General features: G+C 35.5%; 1 protein-coding gene across 1 annotated transcript in view; it reads right to left on the bottom strand.

Moving 5' to 3' along the window:
* HCN1 (hyperpolarization activated cyclic nucleotide gated potassium channel 1) overlaps positions 1-17,840 on the bottom strand; it is a 382,359-nt gene that overhangs the window by 47,060 nt on the left and 317,459 nt on the right. Inside the window, exon 5 of the mRNA XM_002919635.4 lies at positions 16,617-16,763. Within this exon, the coding sequence (XP_002919681.2) occupies positions 16,617-16,763 (147 nt within the window). The remainder of the gene's footprint in view (positions 1-16,616; positions 16,764-17,840) is intronic.

Genomic DNA, 17,840 nt, shown 5'->3' with positions numbered 1-17,840 from the left:
AAAAAAAAAAGAATTTTCAAACAAAAATAATAAAATAGAGGATTCTTTTATCTGTGTTCTTGGATTTAAACTACATAATTTTTTCTCTTCATTGTTCTCTCACCCTTTATTTTAGAAAATAATTGGAAGTATATTTTATAAACAATTCAGCTGTTCTTAGTACTTGATAAGAAAAAATATAATTAGACAGAAAGTTATTTGCATTTAAAAGCCCTCTCTCTTCCCATGAAATTGGCTTGCTTTGAGGTATATAGTTTAATAGAAACACTCATGTGAGTCTAGAAATGAAGCAAAACTTTTAAAAGCTCTTCTCCGTCAATCACATTTCTTTATAGCACATTTTCTTAGAGAACATATTTAATTAAGTTATTAATATCTCTCCATATGTAAAACAAGACTTTTAAAGCTCCTCCTCCATCAATCACAGCTCCTTATAGCACATTGACTTAAGTAAGACACACAGTTAAGTTATTAATATCTCTAATTTCCATCCAGATTCTTTATGGCAGTTGTTATAATGAGCTATTTTAGCAATATGTCTGGCCTGAATTAGAAGTGTTGACCATATACATTAAATTGAGGAATGCTCCATTCCTCAGAAAAACAAATATGGCCCTGACCTTAATAAGGTACTCCAAATTACCAAGTTTACTGTCAACACTTTAAAAAAATGTGATTTTTTCCTTCCTGGAGCATCTTGTAGTAATAGAAAGTATAGAAATGCTAAAAAAACAAACAAACAAACAAACAAACACAAACATCAAAAAAATCCCACAATGATGAGTGTATTTCGAAGGGGGCCAAATGAAAGAGCTATCAATAGTTAAGATTTAACAACTGGCATAACAAAGTAAATAATGTAGTATAAGATTAATCCCAAAGTATAAACTAAATAATCATGAGACCATATTTATATAATTAAGCAGTTGAGTAAATTAAAAATCTGTTCAAATTCCAAATAAACTTTTCTCTATTAAATAAAAGCAAAATACAACAAACAACAATGAAGAATCCCGCATTTGATCTTACTTTGACATGTCAGTTTATTTCAAATATGAATGTATTTCCTTTTCAATGGTCCTTCGTCTTGTTTTGCTAATGTATGATAGAATTATTTATGTTTGCTGTTAAGTCACAGACTAGAGAATATTTTTTAAAGTATCATACAGACAGAGTAAAGTGCACAATCTTAAGTGAATTTTTCAAATGTATAACCACATCTTCTTTAACCATTCATCCATCATCAATGGACACTTGGGCTGTTTCTATACTTTGGCTATTGTAGATTGTGCTGCAATAATCATAAGGGCTCATGTATCCCTTTGAATTAGTGTTCTTGTGTTCGTTGGGTAAATACCCAGTAGTGCAACTGCTAGATGGTTAGGCAGTTCTATTTTTAACTTTTTGAGAAACCTCTGTACTGTTTTCCACAACAGCTATACCCGCACTGATTTCTCTTAAATATTTATTTACCTTATATTGGAATTGCTGGGTGATAAGGTAAGCTTATATTTAATTTTAGAAGATATTACCAAAAGTTTTCTAAAATGATTGTATTATTTTTCTCACATACCAGCAATACATAAGTTCCAGTTGTCCTACACCATAGTAAAATTTGATGTTATCATTCTTTGATTTTAGCCATTAGTAGGTATGCAGATACATCTTATTGTTTTTTTAAATTTTTCTCATTGTAGGGGTGCCTGGGTGGCTCAGTCATTAAGCGTCTGCCTTCGGCTCAGGGCATGATCCCAGAGTCCTGAGATCGAGCCCCACATCAGACTACTCCGCTGGGAGCCTGCTTCTTCCTCTCCCACTCCCCCTGCCTGTGTTCCCTCTCGCTGGCTGTCTGTCAAATAAATAAATAAAATCTTAAAAAAATTTTTTTTTTCTCATTGTAGTTTTATCTTCAATTTCCCCAATGATTAATGTTGTTATGCACATTTTTATAGGCTTACTGATTAGATGAATATCCTGTTTGGTGAACTGCCCAGTCAAGTTTTCCTTTTTTTTTTTTTTTTTTTTTTTTTTTGTTTTTGTTGTTGGAGTTCTTTTTATAGTTTTGACATGAGATCTTTGTTGGGGTATACATTGTAAATATCTTCTCCCCATCTGTGACTTGCTTTTTCACTCTCAGGGTTATCTTTTATTATTATTTTGGTTTAACTTTATGACAATCAGGAAAATGGGATTTGATATTCATAGAAAGAGGGCTTCACAAAGGTTTTTTTATTAATTTTTAAAAGATTATTTATTTGAGAGACAGAGAGCACAAAAGCTGGTGGAGGGGCAGGGACAAGCAGACTCCCTGCAGAGCACAGAGCCCAGCTGGGCTCAATCCCAGGACCCTGAGATCATGACCTGAGCAGAAGGTAGACGCCTAACTGACTGAGCCGCCCAGGCACCCCTCAAAGGATTTATTTTAACCATAAATCAGTACGTAGGAATCATGCAAACTCTAAGACCCTGGGAAAGCTTAAGCAATAATTTTTTGGTTATTATTAAAAAGAATAGTAATATTTTAAGGCTCTTTGAAGCACTACAATTTTTTACCGATAACTTAAGCATCATTGTGGAAAGTTCCATTTTGTGAAGCATTTAGTTCCCCATTCTACATTATTTTATTCTACACAGTATAGTTCCAAAATGTTTTAGGCATGGTAGCTATAAATATAATTACCATCATTACAATAATGAATCATAGAGTATCTTAACAAAACAGAGCTGCTGTTACATTGCTAAATTCCTACACCCAACACACCCTGTATTTTTAGACTTTGCAGAACACATAAGACCTTCCTTCTAAGAACTTATATTAGACATTCCAATGACATCCAGACATATAGACTTCTATATTAACATCAAACACAAGTAAATAAATATAGTCAAATCTGTATCAACTGACACTTTATCACCTAGAACATCCTGTAAAAGAGTGCTGCTGATGTTGCCCTATTCTCCACCCCCTGCCCAACCAGTTTCCCCCAGTTCAGTAGCCTGGACTGGTGAGAATTAGAATAAGTAAATGTGTTAGGGTTTCTTTGTTTGTTTCTTTGTTTGCTTTAAGGCAGGGATAATTTAAAGTATAAACATAATAAAAATATGAGACAATATTTTTTGATATTCTTGCTGGCATCCAGGTATTGCTTTAAATGTTTTACAAGTATTAATTTATTTTACCCTTGCAAAAATCCTATACCTTAAGTATTGTTACTACCCCATTTTATAGAAGATACTGAATAATCTGCCAAAGACCACATGCTAGGAAGAGGAAGAACCATGGTTTGCTGGGCAACCCAGCTCTCTAACTTAGGGTTTTGATGGATTCTAAGAAGCCATCTTACTTTTGCAGGTAACTGGAATTACCACAAACCCTAAAGACTTTGGTGTTAACCATAAATTTGTTCTTTTGAAATTTACACATTTTGAGAGTCTGACACGAATATTTGTTGATTGTGGGGTATCAAACTGATGGCAATGAACTTGGCTGTTTTAATTTTACCCACAACAATTATTTTTAAAAATCTGAATCTGAATGCCTTTATTTTTTGGAAAATAAAAGAAACTATTCAGGATTGTTCCATGGGTCCTTGCCCTCATCATGGCTCTCATGACAGCAACAATCATTTAAAGAAAAAAAAAAAAAAGGCTTCAGTGACCTGCCAAAGATGACATTCTCCTCCCTGTTACTTTTCAGAGGCAGATGATAATCTTATGGACATACTTTACTAAAATACAGTTTACCAGGCTCGAATTCTGTTTTAAAGAATCTGGAGCTACATCTTCAGGGGATATGACTCAAAATCTCTACTTTTTTTTTTTTTTTTAAGATTTTATTTATTCATTCGACAGAGAGAGAGAGACAGCCAGCGAGAGAGGGAACACAGGCAGGAGGAGTGGGAGAGGAATAAGCAGGCTCCCAGTGGAGGCCTGATGTAGGGCTCGATCCCAGGACTCTGGGATCACACCCTGAGACGAAGGCAGATGCTTAATGACTGAGCCACTGAGGCACCCCAGCTGCCACAATCTCTACTTTTAATAACACACTCAAAGTTATAAGCAGTCGAGTTTGGAAACCATGGTTCCTAAAATAAAGAAGTATCTGAAAGTTTACACCTAGTTGAGGGAAGAAGATATACATGTATATATTCAGTATAAAATAATTGCAAGTAGTAAAAAAAAATATGGGTTAGTCTCTCTCTCTCCGTGTCTGTGCGCACATGCATGTCTAATTCCTGATTCCAGAACTAAATGGCCCATAGAAAGTGACTCGGATTCTTCAAGACTTAATCTTCTCATCTGTAAAATGGACATAATACTAGCAACTCTATCAAAGATTATGATAATTAAACCAAGTAAACCATTTAATAAAGTTCACTCAATGTTATCTGTTTTAACAAAACACTAATTTATAGCTATACTATAAAACAATATTGATAAGATCGAATGAACTGTTTGGACCATATAGTCTATACATTCAAAGAAACAAATGCTTCAAGGTAATTTGGCAAAAAGATACTGAGTCAGGTAAAAAAAAAAAAGGGGGGGGGATTATTTATTAGAAACCAAAGTTAAGGTGAGTGCAGAGCTTCCGAAGAAGAAAATGATAAGATATTCTTAGGGCAGAGTCAATGAAATTCCCTTGTGGCTAAAGTCAAGGAATAAAATATAGGATTCTTACAATAAAGCTGCTCTATTGATATAATAAATTTGGAAGGTGAATTGTACATACACATTCCATTATTTTTTTAAGAAAGGAAACACATGAGGCAATTTAAAAACAATTTCCCTCAGCATTCCCAACTGGCTTGTATTGATCTGGTGGTTTGCCTTCTAAATTGCAAGATGGTTGACTGCACGCGTGAGGAAATCGGCCCATACAGGCATATCTTAATGTTTAAACATGTTCTAAACATTTATCCAAACATTGGCTCACAAGTTAGGTACTGCTTCAGTTTCTTATGTTGAAAGCATTTCCCTTGATTTCTGTGTCTTATTGGAGAAGATTTAAGATAATGTATTTTTCTAGTTGAGATAATGTCTTATTTTTTAAAGAAAGCTTTATTGCAACTCCTAAATAATCTGAATATCAAAAACTATATAATAAACTACGAAGCTAAGGAATATTTACCTTTAAGATTTATTTTGGGAATGTTAAGGGCTTAGAAATAGAAAAAGGAGGATTGCTGAATTAATATGGAATGCCTCAATTTTACTTTATTGTAGTTCTCCATTTCATTAAAGAAGAAAGTAATCAAGTATTTTTTGTATTATTAAAGAGGTGCATTTAAAAGATCTTTGAAAAAAATGAATATACACACCTCTTAAAATATATAAAAGAAAAAATCTCTGTAGTCTCATCACCTTAATAAGTGTTTTAATATGTTTATATAGTCCCTTAAGACAAACTTTTATTCACCTTAATATATTTGTAATCATAATATACATTCAATATTTGTTTCTTTCTCCCCCATCTTTATAATATAAATATTTCCCATTTTGAGACATGGTCCTAGTTGCTATTCTTTTCAATGGCCACACGGTAGTCCATCTTATTTTAATCACAGTTATATTAAGAAAAGCCCAATAGAGATATAGAGAAATAGTTTACAATAGCCTCTTTAATACTGACATTTTTCACCATTACTTATTTTGAAACCCAGCTATATCATTAGTTGCTAGATTAATAGTCTCTTCAGATTATGTCAAAGGTAATTAGCCTAAAATCTCTGCATATACAAACGGCCAATTATGATGAAGTGGCTTAAAAGAAATCTGCCTGCTTGTAAAGGACTGATAAGAACAAGATGAATTTTGAAATGGACAGATTCAAACATTTTAATGTTTTCTGTTGTCACAGTCTCATATGCACCTAATTTGGTTTTGAGGTATTCAATCACATTTAAACCTTACAATATGAATGCAAATGAAGTTTGAAATTAATTTAGTCTTAGCATCGTCCCATTGATTTGCCTTCCTGGAACATAAGGACATATTGCTCCATTAGGTACCAGGCAGAAGGAAAGCAAGTGACAGAAAATTCTCCTAACATTCACTTAAATTTGATTATGAAGCATAGAAAAAGAGATAGAAACAGACCAAACAAACCTATTTTAAGGAATTTTATATTGATAACATGGGTGTTCCTTGGAGACTGTGTATCTCAGCCCTGCCGTGCGGTATCCCAGGCTGATGCCCTGTAAGGATTTGTATAAACTCCAACAGAATGCAGCTCCAGTGGCCTTCAAGCTGTGAGCAAGTTGTAAGAATAATTTGCAGAGTAAGTGTTAAGCCTATCTGACATGGTAAGCATAGACTGATCTGAACTGTCAAATACAGTAAATAAAGCAGACAGATGTCCAGAAACATGCTGAACTAAAAAATATTATTAAAACAGAACCAGAACCTAGTAGTGTGAATTAGAAGACAATCCCAAGAGAAGGTGTTTGGTATTGGAGAATTTGATAAGAACCTATATTTGAGAATTTAAAATATAATCCACATAAATTCATTTTCATCATTAACAGCCAGTAATAGAAATAATCTGTGTATAATAGTATATGTATATGTGCAAAGGACATAAGGAAATCAGGCCAGGCCCTAAAACTAGGCAGGCATCCTAAGATGCATTAAACATTCATTCATACGTCACATTAGTTAGACTTACATGGAGCACTGCATTGTGTTGGCAAGTATTATAGGCTGAATTGTATTCTCCCCAAATGTATATGTTGAAGCCCTAATTTCCAGTACCGTGGAATGTGTTCCTGTTTGGAAAGAGGGTCTTTACAGAGAGGAAAGCAAGTTAAAATGAATTCATTAGGGTGGGCCCTAATCCAATCTTACTGGTGTCCTTATGAGGTGAGGAAACAGATACCAGGCATATGTTAGCACAGAGAACAGACCATGGGAGGATGGAGGGAGAGGGTGGACAATGGCAGGCCAAGAAGAGAGGTCTCAGAAGACTCCAGCTCTGCTGACTTGACCCTGAAATTGCAGCCTCCGAAGAGTGAAAAAATACATACCTGTTGTTTAAGCTATGTAGTCTGTTGTGTTTTGTTATGACAACCCTAGCAAACTTAGAGAGCAAGTTAGGCTGGTAAGGTGTGGCAAGAAAGAGTAAGCTGCTCCCTTCTGAATATCCGCCAAGACACAGTGGAACCCCAGCTCCCAAAGTGAGGGAGTGGGCAGCGGCAAGATACAGACGTGATCCAGTTAGGGTCACTCTGAAGTGACATGGAACACAACCCGCATACTTTAACAACTTCTGAGGTCTTTGGTCTGGGGAGAAATAAATCCCCAAAGATACTCAGTGTATGGAGAAAGGATTTTGCTTTATTTTTGTATTGAGTTTGAAGCATCTTAGGCCTTCAGGTGACAAGAGCAGGTGGCAGGTGGAAATGGCTCTAAAAATCCAAAATAGAGATACAAGATTGGGTGCTATTTTATAAGATTAATTTTTAAAATTTTCATAAAATACTTATAACAATTTTATAGTATCAACCATTCCAAAGTGTGAGGTTCGCAAATATGTTCACAATGCTGTGTGACCACCACTGCATCTAACTCTTCCGTCATTCTCAACAAAAACTCTGGAAACTATTAAAAAATAATCCCCCCTTCTCCCTCCCCTCAATCCCTGGTGACATCTATTTTACTTTCTGTTGCTATGAATTTGTCTATTCCAAGGACCTCATATAAGTGGAATTATATAATATTGCATAGGACTAATTTTTGAAGTCCTAGAAATAAACAATGCCACTAGAGAAACCTTGTGGGGGAGGAAAAGGGAAGTAATGAACAATGTTAGGAAAAATCAAGAAAAAGGCACGGTGGTCTGGCTCTCTCTCATAATAATGCATGTTATCTTCCCCACTCCCCTCCCCCATAACATTACTTTCACATCCTCACCAGCACTTGTTACAGCTCGTCTTTTAATAATAGCCATTCTAACAGATGTGAAGTGATATCCGATTGTGGCTTTAATTTACATTTCCCTGGTGATTAATGATGTTGCACACCCTTCCACATACCTGTTGGGCCTTTGAGTATCTTCTTTGGAAAAAAAAAAAGTCTATTCACATCCTTTGCCTGCTTTATAATTGGACTACTTATTTTCTTGTTCTTGAGTTGTTTGATTCCCTTGTATTTTTTGGATATTAACCTCTTATCAGATATGTGGTCTGCAAATACCTCCTCCCATTCTGTAGGTTGTCTTTCATTTTGTTGATTGTGTCTCTTGCTGTGCAGAAGCTTTTTGGTTCCATGTAGTCCCACTTATTTATGTTTGCTTTTGTCACTTGTGCTTTAGGTGTCACATCCAAAAAAAAAATCACTGCCAAGATCAACATCGAGAAGCTTTTTCCCTGTGTTTTCTTCTAGGAGTTTTATGATTTCAAGTCGTACATGTAAGTCTTCAATCCATTTAGAATTTCAGTATGTAGTGTCATCTTTGCTCTGGCAATTAACCATATGTGAACTTTTTACATTTCCTGTATTTTTAGTAATGCACTTTAAATTTTTCATAGTTTATTTTTATCCATGTATTTATATCTTGTCTCTTACAAGCATATGGTAAGCGCTTTGAGACTAAAACCATATTTTACAATTTACCTTCCCATCACACTTGGATCAATATTTTGCACACATTAAGAAATCGATAAATGTTTTTTGTCTATTTGCTTTCTAGAAACTAGGGATGCAAGGGAAAAAATACACAAAAAAGAGAGAAAAAGACTCAATTTCTTTGTTTGGCAATGTGACCATGACCAGGCCACTTGAAGTTTTTCTCGCCTTTTGTTACTGTGCCTGTTACATGCATATCTGATAATTTATAAGATCTCTGTATAACTTTACAGTTCTATGATTCTGGCCTGTTTTAGTTAATCTTAACTAAACACATTTTAGAGGGTATTTTCAAAATCAACAAGTATGTACTTAAAAAAAAATGATTCAGAATTGCACAAGTAAATATGCATGCAAATTATGCTTTCTTTCCTAACAGTCTATTCAACAAATGAAAGGTCAGAAGGACAGTATTATACTCTCAGCCCGATTCATGTTTTGTGAAAATGAAATTTACTGACGTCCTATATTCTACTGGGACACATGATCTGTACCTATTTTCAGCCCATGGCTCTTCACACTCCATTGTTTAAAAATAGATCAGTTCTGAACTTTGGAGACAGGCTCAGAAGGGCATTAACCTCTATCTCGACAGTTAAGTTTGCCATTTTGCTCTAATCAAATAAGTATAAATCTGATCATGTGAAAAGCAGACCTTCTTACTTTGTACTCATTCCAACAGGCTCTCATACGCAGAGGGGTACAGTTGACAGAATTTCTCTAATTAATTTTTTAGTTTTAAATACACAGCCTGTTTTTGCTAAAGCTTTCATCAGTCTCATGATCCCAACATTTTAATGCCAAATTTTGATGCTGAGACATTGTCTTCAGAAAGCTGGCTGTTAAAATGAAGGAAGAACTTATCAGCAGAGTGGGTGAACACATTCCAGAAGAAATGAGACATATGATAATGTTGGACTTGTTGTTTCCTCTGTGTTTAGCTTAACACCCTCAGAATGACCCTCTCATGGCACTTACACACAGTTATAATTGATTATTTAAATTTTTGTCTCTAAGCTACAAGAGCCATGAGAGTTGGGGCTGTATCTTATTTTTCATTGAATCAGAGTAATACCAAAAATTAAATTTTATCATGCACTTACTGTGTGTGCCAGATTCATTTCTAATTTTTTATACTTTTTGCTCATTTAATCTTTATAACATCTCTATGAGGTAATTATTATCACCATCATCCACATTCAAAAACGAGGAAAGTGAAATACATAAAAGTTACTAAATGGCCCAAAGTCGTACATGCAGTAAGTTGTGGAGCTGGATTTAAATAGGGTTGGGGGAACCAGGGCCATTCACTCAACCATGATCCTGCGTAGCCCCTCCGTAGTAGCTTCTCATTCATTGTTTGTCATACAACTGAAAGCATACATAGGACTATTAATGGCACTGACAGTATCATAAAAGGGATTTAAACTGAATAGTTTAAAACAATAAAACTGGATCCTTCTAAGCAGCAGTGGGAGAATAGAAGCTTATAAGTGAATGGAAGGAGAAGAAAGAAAAGCTTTCTATAGGCACAGCCAGGTCAAATAACAACTGGAGGATGGGGAGGTCTCTAGAGATTAAGTTGGGTTTTGCAGGCTCAGAATTTTAACTATGTACAGCCACAGAGGAACTAGAGATCGAAGATTATAAATCATGAATACATACATCATAAAATATAGCTTTAAATCACAATGCCAAGTTTCTGAGTATCATCTTAAAGATTTTTCTCAGAATATTATAGTTGTTCTGATCCAAGTATTTTAGTTCACAGTGAAATGAAGACAATTTTTTAAGATGACTTTACAATCACTTCTCAGAATGCTGACAATTCTAGAGGAGCCAGTGTTTAGGTCATATGGCCTAACCCAAGGGTGGACACGCAACTTCATCTGCCACTCTGAATCTTCTTCATTCTGAGGTTGCTCATTACTTCAGTTTGGACAGGGAGACCAGCAACATTTGTTCAATGAGCTACGACAATACTCTAGTAAGAATTGATATAGAATATAAAAAAAGTATTTTTTGTCTATTCCACTGATGTTACTGGGTCATAGAAATTGGACAAAGTATCTGTTTATCTTCTATAATGGTATTCTATTGAAATATCTCCTTCTCTGGGGTGCCTGGGTGGCTCAGTCGGTTAAGCGTCTGCCTCCGGCTCAGATCATGATCCCAGGGTCCTGGGATCAAGCTCCATGTCGGGTTCCCTGCTTGTGGGAAGCCTGCTTCTCCCTCTCTTCCCCGCTCGTGCTCTCTCTCACTCTTTCTCTCTCTCTCTCAAGTAAATAAATAAAATCTTAAAAAAAAAAAAAGAAATATCCTCTTCTATCATCCTGACTGTACTAAATCATTAATGTAAATATCTAAAGAAAGTTAAAATGAAACCAACCACAAGCAAAATAGGACATTCTGGCTTATAGTATATACATAAAAATCAAAATTACAGAGGAATCTAGAGATGCCAGCCTCCTTTTGTTATACATGAAAAACCACATTTTCCATAGTATAATCGAAAGTGATCCTGAGAATATTCTATGGCTGGAGTACTTCATAGGTCTGGGCATCACTTTTTATCTACATCAACACCACTGTTTTGTTGATAAAATTCTCTCTTTGATATCTAACAATCAATGATTCCTTGAGATGATTTGCAAAGTGTGACATCTGAACTTTCTTTGCACCTGTTTATCCAATAAGTAATTATTAAATATGTACTAAGGATTGAATTTATGGTGGAAATCAAGAAAGACAAAGTCCTTGCCTTCTTGGCTCCAAGGCAATACAGTGGTATGTACACAACAAAAAGGCTTATGTGATGGACCAAGACTTCAGGAGAACTCATTTAGATAAACTACTCAGGAAGGCCTCTTGGAGGAGGCACCATTTTTACTGAAACAAGAACAATAAGAATGAACCTAAGGCATTTCAGCAATTTGTGTCCAACATACGAAAAGATAAATCACCTAATTTATGCCACAGAAATGGAAATAGAAGAGTGCACTCAATGATGTAGTTTTTCTGTAATATCCACTAACACAATTAATTTGCATACATGCGGTATGAGATTTTTGTAAGAGCTTTCAAAGGTCATGCAAATGAAATTCTTTCTGCCACTTTACATCTTTGGGAGTCTTCATATTTAAAAGTATTCAGACGCACTGAAAAAAAAGCTGGGATATAAAATGGATAAAACATAATATGGGCTTAATTGATTATGAATATAGGATATTCATATAGGAATATAGGATAATTTTCATATTGCTTAACATTGCATTTTATATTTTTAAGCAATAGGTCTTTCACATATGTTTTTTAGAGTCTGAAGGTTTGACTTAACCTTTCATTTCTATACATTCCTGAGTACCCAGACTTGTGTTAGCAGAAATCACTGCTCTTTAGTATACATTAGCATCTCAAATTAGGCTACATATTTTCATAAAAATAAGTCTTCTGCACAATGAAGTATTTTAGTTTAAAAGTCTTGTTTCAATATAAAATGGTGGTTGACTCAACATGGAACATATGATTAGCAATTATATATGGCATGTGTGTGTGTACACCATGCAAATCTTATATTTTTACCATTTGTCACAAAATACATGTCAAATAATCCAGCTTTCCTCTTCTGAGTAGTCTACTTTCACTCATTTGATATTTATGATATCAGTCATTCAATGTCTTCTATGTACCAGGCACTTTCTAGACACTAGGAGCACAACAGTGACCAAAATATGCCTTTTCCAGGTTGATGCCTTAACTCCTAAGTTAAAAAGATTTCTTGTGATCTACCACTATGACTTTAATACAATAAGTACATACTACTGCAAGTTAATAGGGACCAAGATATATTTCTCATTGTTCTTATTGAGCTTTTCTTCAGAAAACATGTCTGGCTCTTTTAGGTTCAAGTTTTATTTAAATAATGACTTCTGTTATCTTTCTGCTATGTGTTTTCTTACTTTCTTATCCTACTCATCTGGTTTCCCTTCTAATAAAATCTTAATTCAGTGTAACATTAAATGTAGGCTTGTGCATGACTCTGATGCCAGATGAGCAAAAGCTGAGAAGCAGAGAACAAATGGAGAACATCGTTTTCACCTTTTAAGGTGTTAAGTGTCTGAGCATTTAATGATTCCACTTCTAAGATCTCTAGTTTTATTAAGCAGCCACAACTCAGTCTGTTTTTCACTCATAATTCTGTTAAAGGCTGTTCACTGCATAAATACTTAGTGAGTTCCTACTATATAACTGGTCAATTAAGATATACAGGTTAAGGCATCTTCTTTAGCCTCAAGAAGCTCATAGTCTTAAAAGAGACAAACAATAAACTGACAAGTAATAAATACAATGTGAGAGACAGAGTGCTCAGGGAAAATTTATGAGGAAGTTCACGTGTAGTAAGAGTGCTTAATGGGAAGTGGAATATAAGCTGAGTAGAAAGGAGTGAAGATAGAGTAGTGTGAGGAAAAGCAAAGAGGCAATTAACAGGACTTTTCTTTTCCCCAGAAAATTATCAACAATTCCCTGTTGATGAAATATTAATGGAAAAAAGTAAGGATGAAGGCAGGGCATGGAGCGTCTCATATGCCACGTCAAGGAAATTGGACTGTTTCCTGTAGGGGATAGGAGATCATGATCAGGTTCTAGGAAGAGAGGAGAATCATCAAATTCTTGTTTTATATCAATCAATATGGTGGCTGTGTGACGGTACGCATTTGAGCTAACTGAGATTAAAGGCAGGGAGAAAAGTTGTGAGTGCACTTCAGATGCTGAATTAAAAGATGCTGAGACCCTGAACTATGGTATTTGAAAACGTGAGGAAAAACATTGGTCATAATTTAGTGACTGAATAGTTGTAGGAATTAAGGAAATTGGACATATGGTCTCATGGCTGTGGATGGGTGTAGGGGGTAAAAATGAAAAGTGCATTTTTTCCATTGAAGATCGGAGTGAAGTTAATGTGTGGCAAGAGAAAGGGTAGTTAATAAAATACACACGATTAAGAAGATGTTCTTGTTATCCTGATTTTATACTACACTGTGCATTTTCAGCACAGAGGAATGCTTCTCATTTAAGCATGCAACTTTAGGGCTTTTACACTCATTTTTCTCCCGGCTTTCTGTATTCTCTCAATGTCATTTTATGCCGGAATCCTAACATTTCCATGTTTCTTTGTTTTTGTTTTTGTTTTTTTTTTAAGATTTTATTTATTTATCTGATAGCGAGAGAGAGAGAGAGCACAAGCACGGGGAGCAGCAGAGGGAGAGGGAGAAGCAGACTCCCAGATGAGCAAGGAGCCCAACACAGGGCTCGATCCCAGGACCCTGGGATCATGACCTGAGCCGAAGGCAGACGCTTAACCAACTGAGCCATCCAGGTGCCCTTTTCCTGTTTCTTTGAAATATATCCTTAGTTTTATAGTGTCTTCCTGTCTTTTGATTTAGTCTTAATATCTGATACTGTCTCTTGGATTACATTTGTCTTCCTGCTATGACCTCTCCTGTCCTGTCTTTGAACCCCCCAGGACCCTTGAGAACCCAGCCTGGTTCCAGTGTCCTAAGCATCTGCCTTTTGGTGAAGGGGATTTGGATTTATTTATTTATTTATTTATTTATTTATTTATTTATTATTGTTTTTGTTTTAGAAAGGGAGAAAGTAGGGGATGGAGGGGTAGAGAGAGAGAACCTTAAGCAGGCTCCATATTCAGCATAGAGCCCAATGCAGGGCTCGATCTCATAATCCTGAGATCATGACCTGAGCCGAAGTTAAGAGTCTTATGCTTAGTGGACTGAACCACCCAGGTGCCCTAGGGATTTATATTTATAACAAATTCTGTAATCCAACAAAGAGATAAAGAAAAGCGTATTCATAGATTGAAAAAAAAATCATTTCATTTTTAAAAATACAACAAAAAATGAAGTTTGAATTGTGTTTCCCAAAGCAAAAAAAAAAAAAAAATTATGATAGTTTTATTTGAGGTGTTTGTAAAGACAATAAGCTAATCAACAGCAGACCTTTAGCTCCTTTTATTGACAAACTCTTAACTGATAGTTTAAGGCTCAAGAAAAAATACGAATAACTTTTAGGGGATTAAGAAGCTTAGGAATGGTTATAAATGGTAAAGACATTAGTGCAATGAAAATATTTATTGAGCATTTAATATATGCTACATGTACTAGGAATTTCAAGAAAAATTTAAACTACAAATAAGCCTTTGCTTTTGAGGAACTTTCAAGACAAAAGTGGAGAAAACAAATATGAAACACTAATGATAACAGAGACAGAATGGATAAGGAGCACACATGAGTTGTGGACTCAGTGCATTAAGGGTCAGAGAAAAGACACATGAAATCTAGCCTGGAAAATTTAAAAAAAAATTGTAAATAAATATTTGAACTAGATTTTGCTAACAGATGACAGACATTTCTGGAAAACATATGATCCAAGGTGAGAAATTATAATTGATTTTTGCAAAACAGCAAGTTGCACAGTTTGGATGTAGGCCACTTTGGAACACGTAGAGCAGCAGGGAGAATAAAGTTGGAAATTTAGCCGAGATCAAAGCACAGAAGTGCTGGAATATGAGCCTAAGGAGGCTAAATTTGATTTAATTTTGTATGTAAAGAGGGAAAGTTTTTGAGCAGAGAGATGAGTAGCTTGTACATATGAAAAGAAAACAAAAAGATTAATCTGGCAACTATGTTTTAAACGGTAGTTAGAGAAAACTGCCCAGAGACTGGAAGGCAAACTAAGGAGACAGTTCCGATTGTCCACGCGAGAAGTCTAAGGTCAGGGCGAAGGTAGTGGGGAAGGAAACAAGGGTATTGGTGTGGGATGGATTGCCACAGTGAACTGATGGCATTTGCTGATTGACTGGACGGGCAGAGCGGAAAAAGATTAAAAAAAAAAAAGACTACAATTTTACATTTCAAATGCTTCGAGAAAATGACTAAAACATTTACTGAGAGACTTCAAAGGAAAATGGTTTAGTAATGGAAGATAATGACTGTACTACATAGCTAACTATATATATGGAGTCGGGGAAAATCATGTAGATTTTAAGAAAACAGCGTTATTGGCAAGAACTTGGAGCTCAGAATTTACAGAATTAAGGTGCAAGAAGAAAAAATTTAAAAAAGAACAAATTCAGAAATGCAAAATGAAGAGCCAAAGGCTTAGTAATGGTTCAATGTTAAGGAACCCCAAAAAGAGATTCAGGATGTGTGTTTGCTAACAGTTTGAAAGGACCACCAAGGGCTCAAAGACAAAGGCTTTTTGATGAGTAACAGATCACTGATAACTTTCAAGGAAACAACTATGGTAAAGAAGTGGAGATCAAACCACAATGTAATGATTACACAGTAATCATTTGAGAAGGTTGGTAGTAAAAGAAAGAAGGGAAAGAAAAGCAGTGTGAGATATAGAATCACATCAATATTCTTTTGGTCTCGGAGTGACTAGAACATTCCTAGGGCAGAGAGAAGCCTTCTAGGGAGGGATGGAAAGAAGCTACAAGGCAAACGGTGATTACTGATGTTGAAGTGTTCTAATGAGGAGATAGGAGGAAATGAATTGCTTGCAACAGGTCAGGTTAGTCTGTAATCAGAGTCTAAGGTCTAAAAAATGGATGACATGAACATGGGAAGAGAGGAGAAATCAAAAAGAAGATAAACAGTTCAGTAAACATGAGAGGATAGAGTGGAAGACAGAGACAATGAGGACACACGAGGGAAATCTTACAACTACTGATACAGAAGGTAAAACCGTTCTGACAATCATGATTACTAGAACAATTTTCCAGTATTTTTTCCCAACAATTAAAAGCCTGTATATGCGAGAACATATGGGAGAATAAAGGCAAAAAAAGATCTGTTCACATTTAGTTTTGATTTTTCTTCTGAGTAGTCATAACATGGACTTGAAGATTTGCCATGAAAAGAGAACACCAACCATGACCGTGGACCACGGAGATCGAGGACTATAAATCTTACCTCTCTCAGAGGATCGTTGAGTTCGTTGAGAATGTTTTCCTCGTCGAATATTTTGCCTTGGTATCTGTGTTCATAGTAGTCGTGTATCTTCTGACGCATATCAGCTGGTAACTTATGGAATGACATGTATTGTTCCACTTGCTTATACTGTAAGGAAAGGAAAGAGGAAATTAGAAAACATTGTCAGGCTGTATGAGAAATCATCATGCTACCTTGTTGTGCTAAATTCAGTAATAACTGAATAACAGTAACAAAAAGAACTCCTTCGAGGGGAAGGAACTAAGGTACTAGGATGTAATATTCCTACTCTGTGTCACATACTCTGCGAGGGATTTATTTAGGTAAACAGTTCCCGTAAAGAACTGAGGTGCGGTGGGGCATGCAAGGAGTTCAGAGTGAATTTAAGGGCGTCACCCCAGAAAAGCCAGTGATGAGACCAGAAAAAAAAATGCGATGTTATTTTTTCGGAATCTTTTTTTAGCTGTGTTCCAAAAGAAGTGTCACGTTTGGCCCCTTATCCGGATATAGAATCTCCTAAGTTCGGATAGAACAAAAGGTTTTATCTTAGACCTGAGAGCAAAAGATCAGACCTAATTAAAATTTGAATTTAGTGACAGAGAGTTTGGCAGCTGTTTCCAAGTCAGATACTCAAGCAACACAGATGGCCTGAGAAGTGAGAGAAGATGTCACCCTTCAACTTAGGACTTAAAGAGCATCAGGGTAAGACTAGATCCATGTACTTTTATAGCCAAAAGTTAACTTAGATATTTAAATTCATTTAACCAAGTAGTTCTAGATTGTTTATAAGACTTGGAGTGAAGTTGACTTTGGGAATGCAGATTTTCAGGCTTAACTCCAGAGATCGATTCCCTTGATGTATCTGCTTTTGAGAATTTATACACAAACACATACACAGTTTGAAAATAAATCCCTGGTATTCAAAAAGGAACACAGATATTAGCTGGGAACTTATTAGAAGGGAATTTCAGGCTTTTGTTCAGATCTATGAAATCAGAGTCCACATCTTAAAGATTCTCAGATACCCATACACATTTAAGTTTGAGAAGCATTCCCTGGATGTTGCAAATGCAGGTAGTTAGGTGACCATACTTGGAAACAATTAATTAGAGCCCCTCAAATGAGTTTCATTGCATAGATGGTAAAATTGAATACAAATAAAAAAGTAGTTAATAAAACTGGATAAACATACCGGAATAAGATTCT

This window comes from Ailuropoda melanoleuca, chromosome 3 (genome assembly GCF_002007445.2).
Source record: "Ailuropoda melanoleuca isolate Jingjing chromosome 3, ASM200744v2, whole genome shotgun sequence".
In the NCBI taxonomy this organism is placed as follows: domain Eukaryota; kingdom Metazoa; phylum Chordata; class Mammalia; order Carnivora; family Ursidae; genus Ailuropoda; species Ailuropoda melanoleuca.
Note: the sequence above shows the minus strand (reverse complement) of the source record. Positions and strands in the feature narration are given on the sequence as shown.